Genomic DNA, 12,388 nt, shown 5'->3' with positions numbered 1-12,388 from the left:
TGTCTCTCCCTTCACTCCCCAGTCCTGCCATCCTCCTGCCAGCCTCCAGAGGTCCTCGGACTTCCCCTCTTCACCTGTTTCCCCCCTCCTGCTTCCACCACACCTGTCTTCCATCAGCCCATTAGCCCTGCTACCTTGTTCCCCCTTCACAGCCTGCTTTCCACCAATCACCTCCCGGACTTTCCCCTACCAGCCAGCTGTCCCTCATGTGTGTAATCAGTCTGTATGTGTATCTTGTCTTGGTTCCCTGTAGTCTTTGTCGGTTTGTCTGTTTTGTTACCTGCTCTGTTCCTGTTGTGCTTCCCAGTGTAACCTGCCTCATCATCCGTTTTTCCTGTGGATATCTTGTTGCCAGCCAGGTTGGGTTTTTTGTCTTCCCTTATTTGTTTTTGGTTTTCCTGATTTGTACTCGGCCTTAGTTCATTATTAAAGTTTCAAGCTTCAGAAAAGCTTTCTGCATTTGCCTGTCTGCATTTGGCTCCTCACCACACCTTCCCGTGACACACACTTGTATGGTTACGTGACTGCTATTTACCAGAATGCTTAAATTATTTAACATTTGACTGATATCAAAGCTTGAAAAATGTTATTGTTCTAAAGATAATTGGCAGTTAGAGCACAGAAATGAATCTGGTCTATTCCACACTGATGAGACGCCAAATCATAAGATTAGAAATACAATCAGCTGTTGTCAGCCATTGTTGCCATGAGCTGTGGACCTCCAATATGGCCGCCAGAGGGCAGCATCCTACAGCTGAAAGCCCTCTATAGAATATGATAAGTGATGGTGACAGAAATGTCCTCTGTCAGCAGTCTGCTGTTGAGAGAGCAGTTCCTCTGTTCTTTCTGTCTGGATGGGCTCAACAATTCACACAACTTGTGTAAAACCTGAATCACACACACTGGGAGAGGAGGATCACACTCTGAATGAACGACAAATCAAAGAAGCAACAACACACACACTCACACTGTGATGATGAAGATGTGATGAAGACAGAGTTCAGGTGTGTGCTGCTGTATGAACAGTTGCACAGGAAGACTGACGACAATACAGCAGACTGATGCTGTGATGACAACTGGGAAATGAAAGACGTGAATTAAATTGATCTTGTGCCAAAGGAATGTCACTACAATCATGTCTAAAACTGAATGAGATCAGATTGGGTTTAGATGAGCTGCAGAAAGTCTGAGGCAAAATCCTTTAATAGTATTTATTTAGCCATGCTTGGTGCCGCAAAAAAGTGTAAAAACAGAGACAAACGTTTCCATACTACATCATCATCAGTGTCTTCTTTAAAACTGAATTAGGCAACAAGAAAGAAAGCCACCCGCCGCCCCTAATGGGACATTTAGTGTCAAACTGGGTGACAATTTGACAGTGAGTTTTAAACTATAATTCAAACGAATGATATGAATTTAATTTATCTTCTGTCAAATGTATGTTACTGTAATCGTGATCAAAACTGAATTTGGCAACAAAACATTACTAATCTAACTGCAGTCAAAGGCGGAGTGATGGAAACAGAGGGCTTGTGTGCCGCCAGCGAGACGCGTTACGCAAGTTCTATGTGAAAACACTCCTGCAGACCTGTAGGCTACTTTCACTACACACTAACATTTGGACCCAAGTGGTTTGAGAAAAGTCATGGCAGGCCCTCAAAGTCAGCCACACTCTAACACTGTGACATTTGTAGAATAAAGTGGACACTGTACAGTTCACCTTTCATTGTAACTGCACACGTTCTATGTCAAAACACTCCTGCAGACCTGGACTTTCACTCTCTGCACCCTGGGTCATAGCAGGTCAAAATCAGCCAGATTAAGCCACTGTCACCACTCATGTTTGTAAATGAATGCATGAAATGAATTGTAAATGAAGCAGTTGGGCTGTGTGGCCAAGCTCTTAGCAGCTACTTGAGCTAGAGGGGTGTGTCTGCATGTGTTTAGGTGGAGTCATTGATTTGGTAATTGGACATGTAAATGTTCATGAATGTATAAATACCTGCCTTTGCCTAGCTGTGATTAAATAGAATACTCTGCTAAAATCACCCAATTCTACTTTGTGATTCTAGAATTTACCCACATTTTCAAGTTAATATGGAGGAATGAAATAAAAACAAGCATGATATAGCCTACAGCCCTACATCATATTAAGTGGAGTAGCACAGTATGTAGCAGTAGAGCCATACTGTATAATGACTGCAACAAGTTGCTCTTCTACCTCATCTTATCATAAATTAAAACAAAACCTGAAAGACACTTCTTTGTATTGCATTCTATTCCTTGAAATTAATTCAGTCCCCTTCACTTCTTTCATATTGTATTGTGTACAGACAGATAAGAATTGTTGTAATCATTTAGTTCTACACACTAACATCCTGATGGACCAGGACACATCTACCTTTTTTTCCCACTTTGCAACTTTGCTACTATAAGTATTCTATGCATTATTTATTATTTATGTTTATATTTAATATCTAATTTGTCACATTTTCACTCACATCACACACTTTTTCAGTCATATCTGTCGTTGAAACCAGTAAAATAAAAAATGTTACAGTGTGAAAAAGACTTGACTTGAGACTATTGTTTGTGTTTCTAATGTGTGTCTTAGATACTTTATTCTACAAATGTCACAGTGTTCGAGTATGGCTGACTTGAGGGCCTGCCATGATTTTTCGTAAACAGCTTGGACCTAAATGTTAGTGTAGTGAAAGTACAGACTGCAGGAGTGTTTTGACATAGTTACAATAAAAGGTAAACTGTACAGTGTCAGTGAATTTGACGATTAAATGCAAAGTAGGGCTGAACGATTTTGAAAAAATATCTAATTACGATTATTTTGACTGATATTGCAATTGCGATACGATTTGCGATATTAGAGGGAATGATAATTTTTACATCATTATTCTCATTTTCATTGAAAAACGTATTAAAATGATTATGGTGTCATTTTTGCGGGGATCTGTACCAAACAAAGATGTTTTCTTAAGTCTGTAGTATATGATGTGTAGGCCAGGACATCTCTGCAGCACAACAATATTTAATTTAAAATGGTATTTTGACACACATTTCGCCTTTAACAAATATTGCGCCTACTGCGATTTGAAAATTGCAGTAGGCCAAATTGTGATTTCGATAAAATTTCGATTAATTGTTCAGCCCTAATGCAAAGTAATTGGTTTAAAACAGGTTTAAAATATCGCGCTTTTATTTTGAAGGCAAAACTCCCTAACAGGAAGTCTTCTTTTCTGTATTGTAACGCATTTCCGCCAGCCTAAACAAGAATAAAACTTCTGGTAAGATTTTTTCAGAATAAAAGCGTAGTTTCTACAAATCCACAATACTCAAATATTGACTAAAAATACTTTTGTACAAAAAACAAATGCTAAAGTAGCAAAATGCAACTATACAATCTGTTCAATGTTTTTCCATGATAAACACCGTTGTAATGATTTATCTGAAAGTTCCCCTCAACATTTAGACAGAGATTTCTGGACTACATAGGCTACACAGATTAAACACGACACAGGTCACATTTCACTGTAACTGCACAAGTTCTAGCCTATGTCGAAGTATAGTTACATTTTGTTGCTTAATTTCTTTAATTGTTTTCTTGAGCAAAAAAAAATAAAAATTAGTTAATATTTAAGTTTAGTGGATTTGTAGAAATTACGCTTTTATTCTGAAAAATGGACCGGAAGTGTTATTCTTATTTAAACTGAGGGAACACACGCCTCGAAACGACAACATTGCTGCAGTCGAGAGAAGAAGTCTCTCCGCGTTTTTCTCCAAGGAAAATAGAACTAGAGGTGAGTACAGCAGATAATATTTACTGTGTTTAAACAGAGAGCGATAACACAAACCTGAAAACCTCCAGTGTTCAGTTTGTACCGGCAATATGTGCAATATAACGTTGTCGAAATAAGTTTCGCTATTAGTAGAGAAAAAAAAGTCCAAAAAGAGACTCCACTGGCGTTTCAGGCAGTCTTAGCGTGAAAAAGAGGAGAGCTAAGGAGTGTCCAGTAATTTAAAAAGCCTTTATCAGCATGGCTAAACCAACAGGAAGATTAAAAAAGCCAACATGTTTGGAGCAGCATGGTCTTCATCAGGCCGTCAGCTGAACACAGGTGAGGCCTTACCTATATAGCCATCGAGACCCAGAGGGAAATACAGGCTGGATCATCTGGTAGAGAGAAACACAGAAAATGTTTGTCAAAAAACTAAAAGCACAGCAAAGCAAGATAGCAAACACAAAACATAATGGCACAGAGAGAGAAACACATGAATATAAAGAAATACAATAGACAGTGTTGATGCAACATGTTTCATTCCTTGTATTCTTGTGCTGTCTTTCCTTGTGAATTAATGTAGCCTATAATGTGTGTGTGTGTCTTGTTTTGCAAGGAAAAAAAGAAACACAATAGAAATACCATGGCCGCATGCCAGTAATAGAAAGGCACAAAATACTTAAACCCATAATCTTCATAATTATCATCACTATCAACATTAAACCTGTAATAAGCGATTTCAGACCCTGTAACCAATCCAATCCATTTCACCTCTTTTCGGTACGACTTTATATTACAGTGCTGAAAGAACTGGGCATCTTTCAGATATTGCAAGAGAATGCGAGTAGAACTTAGAGCAGAAGTTACCTGGTGGTTAGTGCGCATTAGTCAGAGTTAGACAGTAGTTACAGTTACATCTCCCAGGAGGTATCACTCAGTTTATTTTAGTATTATCAGTACCGACCTTATAATTATCAACTGCTACCCGGTCCTTACAGGACATTTGGATAATTTCCCAGTGAAGAACCTCAGAGGTAATCAGAGTTATAGCTATGCCTAACAGAAGGTATCATGTAATTATCAGTACCTACCTGGTCCTTACAGGACATTAATGAGGTTTATGGGAAGAATCCATGTGGCTCTTTTTCAAAATGTCAAATCATTTTCTGTTATTTCACTGCAGCTACCATGTAAGTTCACCAGGTGAGCACCTAAAGCAAACCTTCCCCAGTAGTTTCACAGTAACTTCATGCCTATAACCGATAACTTACCATGTCCTGTGGAAAAAGCCCCAGCGAATCCATGTTGATCCATGTTGTGGTGATGGACTATTGCAAGCAGTTTACCAGACACTGTCCAGTAATTTCGGCCTTTGAGCACCATATACAGAAGTGAAGTCGTTCTGCATATTTCCAAGTTAAAACGACATAACCACCACACATTTTCAATGCTTAAGTTTAAATGTATAAACATAATGGTCAAGTTTGCACACAGTGTTAGGTTCAGTTATTTTACTTTTTACTTAAAACATGAAAAAATAGTGAGGCCACAGGGTTCATATTCTAATAAAATAGCTGAAGGTAAAATGATAAAAAATTCAGCACCATATATTAAAGTTGTACCCTCTTTTCTAATTTCGGGCCCGATCGTACTAGCTCCTCCTGACCCATTCAGTAGCTTTTCCTTTTTTTTTTTAAACTAGCTCGTCTCCTCCCTCGGTGTTTGAAAGCGGCGCTCTCCCCCTCCCATCCCTGGAAAAAATTCTTTGCCGGAATCGATGAAGCGAGCGAGTAAACTTGTTAAACTAGTAAACTTGCTACCTACCTCTTGTGGGACATGTAACCTTCATCGGGAGAAAGCTACGGTGGCCGAGACGTGTCGAGCGAACTGCATATCCAAAACGCTTTGCAAATTCGAAAAACACAAATGCAAAAAATCACAACACAAATGCAAAAGCCACAACTCAAATGCAAAAGCCACAACATAACAACGGAAGTGAGCAACAACGGTTGTTGACAATGAAACTGGCCGACTATTATTGCCGGCGGACTATTATTGCTTGCACATTTGGAAGGGGAAAGTTCTTGCCCGTTTGAGAAGTAAGTGAAACATTCGCTAGCTAACTATGCTGAATTCCGCTATGTGATGTCAACATCCGCTGTTGCTCACTTCTGTTGTTATGTTGTGGCTTTTGCATTTGTGTTGTGATTTTTGCATTTGTGTTTTCCGTTAATGCGCTTGTGTTTTTCGAATATGCAAAGCGTTTTGGATATGCAGTTCGTGTGACACGTCTCGGCCACCGTAGAAATCTGGCAAAGCAAGACTGGTAACCAGCGACACTTCGCTTTATGTAACTTTATTTTAGCCATTAGCCTTTGTGTACGGTTTGTCCTTAAGGGCTACCGTCGCCCAGTAGGTTTGCTGTGTGTGTTTACATAATGTGTTGCAGTTTCTGTCACCCTCTAGTGGTCGGAAAATCGCTTAGTGTAGCCATAACATCATTATTATTGTAGAATAGATAATATCATAATCCAAAATATGGTCCAAATTACTTGAATCTATTACTCAAACATTTTAAGCTATAGCTTGGCTTTTGACTGGACCATTGCTACGAAACTTGCTGGGCTCCCCAGTAATCCTATTTGGAACATTCCTATCATGTTTCGTCCCAATCAGAGGAAGTAAGGCCGAATGGCAGTGTCACAGAACTTGAATGGATAGAACGGTTAGGCTATTCCGATGTGAACCATTGGACTAGCTTCTTACTTACAGCAAGTCACTGAGCTGAGAGGTTTTACAGCAAAAACCAATTGAAGCAGCTACTGTGTCTTAGAGGTGTGAATCTTCACTGGCCTCACGATTCGATTACGATTCAGAGGGCTACGATGCGATTATAAAACAATTATCGATGCATCTTGATGCATCAAAATTTTTGATTTCTATACATGATTTATTTTTTCTCACTGTATGACAACTTGCTACTTTTAGAACAGCGTATTTGTAATGATCCATAATTAAAATAAACCGACAAATTTACTAAATTAATCTTTTTATTTTAATTATGGATCATTACAAATGATCCATAATTTAACAAACAGATGCAAACTCCTCACCTTTCAGCGAAATTCGCCGTTTTGAGATCAAAATAGGTAAGGCTACGAGATTCGTGTAGATCCGAGGGGACATTTTTTTTAGGGGGAGGCGGGTCAGTCGGGTTGATCGGGTTAGATGCAGAATTGGTTAATTGAGGTGAAACAGACTGAGAACCGAGTATTTTCTTCACCTCCAGAGTTGGTTTAAGTTGTTAAAGTGCTGCAGTGTGTGTTGGCCAGCCGGTCTCATTGTTTGTTATTGCTGATCGCTGCTCCACTGTGCTAATGTTAGTCTCTGAATGACAGCGTAGAAAGTTCACAATATACTTCAAGTTCGTCTCACAAAAGTAATTATTGAGTCATTAAATCAAAAAATGCTTGCAACCGCTGCCACCTTTTTTGAAGATGAACTACAAAAAACATGGATGTATTGACAAGATAACTCTAGTGTGTGCGCGCTGTAGACTGTCCGGGTGTTGCACTGCCCTCGCAGTTGAGTTCCGCCTTTTTCGTTCCGCCAACATCACGTTATTAACTAACATTTAGGAAATCATTTTTTGACATTTGTGAATCGATTCAGAATCATCCACATCCGCATCGCGATGCATCTTAGAATCGAGAAATTTCCACACCTTCACTGTGTCTCCTTGCTGCCATGGATTGCTAACATGCTAATGATGACTGAAAGAGCAAGGAGGTGCAGTCTTTGATAAAGCTATGTTAGCCTCGTTGCTAACATGGCTTTCAGTTGAGTTTTGACAGTTTGCTAACAGACAGTGTGACAGACTTGCGTTGTCACCATAGCAACTAACCCTTAAAATTCCATAATCGCCATTTTATGGTGTACTAGCCAAATAACCATGGAAAACAGTGGAAGGACCGTTCATTCAAGTTCTGTGGGCAGTATGATGCAACATTAAAAAGACTAGGGCTGTGGCCGGAATGGATAACCATCAGCCATTTTTCGTTAGTGTTAGTTACAGTATCATAAAATGAGATTGTGGAATGATTTTGAGGGCACTACATATTTCCCACAATGCACTGTAATTGAGCTCACAGCTCATCAAAATGTCTGACTGTAAATGGTACTGTACACAGCCATGGTGAATTGCTGCTTATTCGATGTCCAATCTTCATGTAAAACAATGGAAAATATCTTCCTGTCTTAGTAGATGAAACATAGAAAATTTCAGACTTCTATCTGAAAAACTGAATTTTTAAAAATTATTTGAATTCTGCCCTTATGGAAACCATTGTAGTCTATGGAAAATACAGCATTTTTAAACATCAGTTTTTCGCGCATGGATCATTCCATATTTGTACAAATAAATTACAGACATCTCTATGTTGTCTAGATAAAGTACGCAAATTCTCCGAATTTTATCTTAAAAACTGAATATTTTACACTAGTTTGAAATCTGCATTAATATGAATGGACAGATCTTATCATGCGCCCTGCTGGTTGCCTCAGTCATAAGGTGACGCCTCCTCTCTTCAAACCACCAACAGATAGCTCAACAAGATCATGACTTGCCCTTGGTGTCAAAGGTTTTGAGTTCAAGTCCTGGGTGATGCTGAGTAAATGTGCTTTGTTTGCTGTAACTCTTTACTCTTAACGCTACATCTGGCCAGGCCTGTCCATGACTGCTTGCAGTCCTAGTTTTATGTGTGCTATTGTTCCAGTAATCTACCTTTTTTTTTTATATATACATATATATATATATATATATATATTATTATTTTTTTTTTTGAAGCTATTATCATTGAAGAGTTGTATAACAATGTTGTTATTTCACACTTTCACTTTAGGTCTCAGCGTCTAGATATGTCCGCTGCCAGCAGTCTCCTATCTGAAGAGCAGTTTCTGTGCTCCATCTGTCTGGATGTGTTCACTGATCCAGTCACCATACCATGTGGACACAACTTCTGCAAAAACTGCATCACACAGCACTGGGATATTAATGGCAAGTGCCAGTGTCCCATGTGTAATAAGCTTTTCAACAGAAGACCTGAGCTGCATGTCAATACTTTCATATCTGAGATGGCTGCTCAGTTCAGAAAGTTAGCTCAGGTGAAAGCCAGCAGCTGCCCAGACCAACGATGTGCCAAACCAGGAGAAGTTCCCTGTGACGTCTGCACTGGGACCAAACTGAAGGCCCTGAAGTCCTGCCTGGTGTGTCTGGCCTCCTACTGTGAGACTCACCTGGAGCCTCATCAGAGAATGACGGGCCTGAAAAGACACAAGCTGATCGATCCTGTGGAGGACCTGGAAGGCAGGATGTGTAAGAAGCATGACAGACCGCTGGAGCTGTTCTGCAAGACGGACCAGATGTGTGTTTGTCAGTTCTGCACTGAGTCAGACCACAAGTCACATCAAATTGTCCCTCTGAAAGAAGGATGTGATGGAAAGAAGGCTGATCTGGGGAAGACGGAGGCTGAAATTCAGCAGATGATCCAGGAGAGACGACTGAAGATTCAGGAGATCAAACACTCAGTAGAGCTCAGCAAGGAAGATGCAGACAGAGAGATAGCAGACAGTGTGCGGGTCTTCACCGCTCTGATGCAGTCTGTGGAGAGAGGCCAGGCTGAGCTCATTGAGACGATCCAAGAGAAGCAGAAAACAACAGAGAAACAGGCTGAAGGCTTCATCAAAGAGCTGGAACAGGAAATCTCTGAGCTGATGAAGAGAACCGCTGAGGTGGAGCAGCTCTCACGCACTGAAGACCACCTCCACCTCCTCCAAAGCTTCCCATCCCTGAACACTCCTCCACACACCAAGGACTGGACAGAGGTCAGTGTCCATCGCTCATCATATGAGGGGACTGTGAGGAGAGCTGTGGCTCAGCTGGAGGAGACTCTCAGGAAAGAGATGGAGAAGCTGCTTGAGGCTGAGCTGAAGAGGGTCCAGCAGTATGCAGTGGATGTGACTCTGGATCCTGATACAGCACATCCTGATCTCATCCTGTCTGATGATGGGAATCAAGTACATCATGGCGATGTAGAGAAGAATCTCCCAGACAACCCAGAGAGATTTTCTGTTTATCCCTGTGTTTTAGGAAAGCAGAGCTTCTCTTCAGGAAGATTTTACTATGAGGTTCAGGTTAAAGGGAAGACTTGGTGGGGTTTAGGAGTGGCCAGAGGGTCGATCAACAGGAAGGAAAAAATCACAATGAGTCCCAAGAAAGGCTACTGGACTGTATGGTTTTGGAAGGGAAGTGAGTATGGTGCTTTTGCTGACACTCCTGTCATCCTGTTTCTGAAAACGAAGCCTCAGAAGGTGGGGGTGTTTGTGGATTATGAGGAGGGTCTGGTCTCCTTTTATGACGTAGATGCTGCAGCTCCTATCTACTCCTATACTGGCTGCAGCTTCACTGAGAAACTCTACCCATTCTTCACTCCCAGTCTTAATCATGGTGGTGAAAACTCCGTCCCTCTGATCATCTCTCCTGTCAATCACACAGATCAGACTAATAATTTGTTTGAGAGGGGTGGTACAACCTTTTAATAATCAGGTTGATGGATAAAAAATTGTAATTGAAACACTTATTCTGATCAATTTCTTTGGTTGGAATATCTCGACTCTTTCTGCACACGCTCGCACATTTGACGTGAGTAACGTCAATTACGTTAACTTTTTTGCCAGCAGAATTTGAATGGATGTGCTTGTTGTTAACCCCGGGGCGCTCGGGCTTGATGTAGGTGGACCAGCCCATTTTTATATCAAGTGCTGACTCCGCCTATCCGGGCCAGTTTCGGTGTACTGCGGTGAAAATTACAAATGGAGCCAATCATTGCGAGGGCAACACAAAACGTCTTTTTCTGACACTTTTGGAGTCGTATGTTGTGATTAAAGGAGTAGTTCACCCAAAAATGAAAATTCTACTCACCCTCATGCCAGTTGAAACGTGGAGTAGATGATGACAGAATTTTCATTTTTGCGTGAACTATTCCTTTAAACTGTTGCTTCATCAGAAAGAACAGCAGTAAGGCAATAACTGTGCCAAGCACCCGACGCAGGTCCATCTTTTAAAAACAAGCCATGTAAGAGTGCTGGATTCTCTGTTTTGCACGTCAGAAACTTTTATTATGATTACATACATTGGAGCACGGAAACACACAACATACGATCCTTTTAGCGCTCATTGCGGGTGAATAGACCCTTTTCACAGCAGCCACTCTGACGTGTCACAGCAGGGTAAACACAGGTGTAACTAATAACATTAATGAAGGTTCCATTCCATTTGGTGTTCAGTGCCGGTATTGTGCATGCTGGTTCATTGCAATTGCTGTGGAACACCTAAATGGAATGTAATTAAGCAATATTACACGAGAGGGTGTGCTTCAGTGATGCTTACGGACCGAAGCACTATCACTGTCGTGCCAATAATGACGGTAAAGCACACCCTCGAGTGTAATATTGCGATTATACAATGGTTACCGACCAAATAAAAGATATAAACAAAATGTATTCATATTGTGGGGCAATTCGCTCTCAAAATAAAAGCTTTTTGCTAGTGTTATGCTAGCGTTTCCCTGGAAATACATGGGGCCTGACTAATAACTGGAAAACAATCAGTCACGTCAGTAGACTCCTATGTAACGGAACCTAGTTTACTACTCCAGCAAGTAGTCGGAACCTTAGTAACGACCTAGCAACAGAGACGATTTCTAGTCCCTGTTGAGTCAGCCAGCCAACTTGAGCTAATGCTTTCTAGAGATCGCGGGATTTCCCAAACTGAATAAATACCACACATATAAACACAAAACTGCCTTGCTAGCTCAATCTTGTTGTAACTAAGATATCTGCTGAAAAAAATATTTTTTCCATTGAGAGATTTAGTTACTACGTCCGCGAACTTAACATGTATTTTTAAGCTAGTAGCGCCGTGTCACCGACTCACCGGCACAGCTGATGGAGGATGCCAGAGCGTCTGGTAACATCAAGGCTCAACAGAGTTATATTTAAATATATTGTATATTATACAACAGGTAGTTCCGACCAAGCAATCTGATTGGTCAAGTAGACATTTAGAACGTGATCAAATCAGCATGACAGCACACCTAGCCGTGCTCATCACTAAATATTACTCCGCCATATTATCATACAGTATATTTAAATATAACGCTAACTCTGTTCCGCCTTGATGTTACCAGACGCTCTGCATCCTCCATCAGCTGTGCCGGTGAGTCGGTGACACGGCGCTACTAGCTTAAAAATACATGTGAAGTTCGCGGACATAGTAGCTAAATCTGTCCATGGAAAATGTATTTTTTTCAGAAGGGCTCCGCCTACTTGCTGGAGTAGTAAACTGGGTTCCATTACATAGGAGTCTACTGACGTGTCTGATTGTTTTCCAGTTATTAGTCAGACCCCATGTATTTCCAGGGAAACGGAGATAACACTAGCAAAAAGCTTTTATTTTGAGAGCGAATTGCCCCACAATATGAATACATTTTGTTTATATCTTTTATTTTGTTGGTAACTGTTGTATGACCGCATCACTG

The 12,388-nt window shown here is 40.7% G+C and overlaps 1 protein-coding gene across 1 annotated transcript; it reads left to right on the top strand.

Annotated features, from left to right (window-relative positions):
• Nucleotides 1-3,760: 3,760 nt before the first annotated feature.
• On the top strand, nt 3,761-10,388 carry LOC139661590 (E3 ubiquitin-protein ligase TRIM39-like). Its single transcript, XM_071540075.1, has 2 exons — nt 3,761-3,812; nt 8,693-10,388. Exon 2 carries the CDS (start codon nt 8,709-8,711, stop codon nt 10,386-10,388), a length of 1,680 nt encoding a protein of 559 aa, XP_071396176.1. The 5' UTR covers nt 3,761-3,812; nt 8,693-8,708.
• The last annotated feature ends 2,000 nt before the right edge of the window (nt 10,389-12,388 follow it).

Source organism: Centroberyx affinis, unplaced genomic scaffold, assembly GCF_046629955.1.
Source record: "Centroberyx affinis isolate AG114_WGS23_722 - 3 ecotype Tasmania unplaced genomic scaffold, CSIRO-AGI_Caff_v1 ptg003561l_1, whole genome shotgun sequence".
NCBI lineage: Eukaryota > Metazoa > Chordata > Actinopteri > Beryciformes > Berycidae > Centroberyx > Centroberyx affinis.
This window is presented reverse-complemented; position numbering and strand designations above follow the sequence as displayed.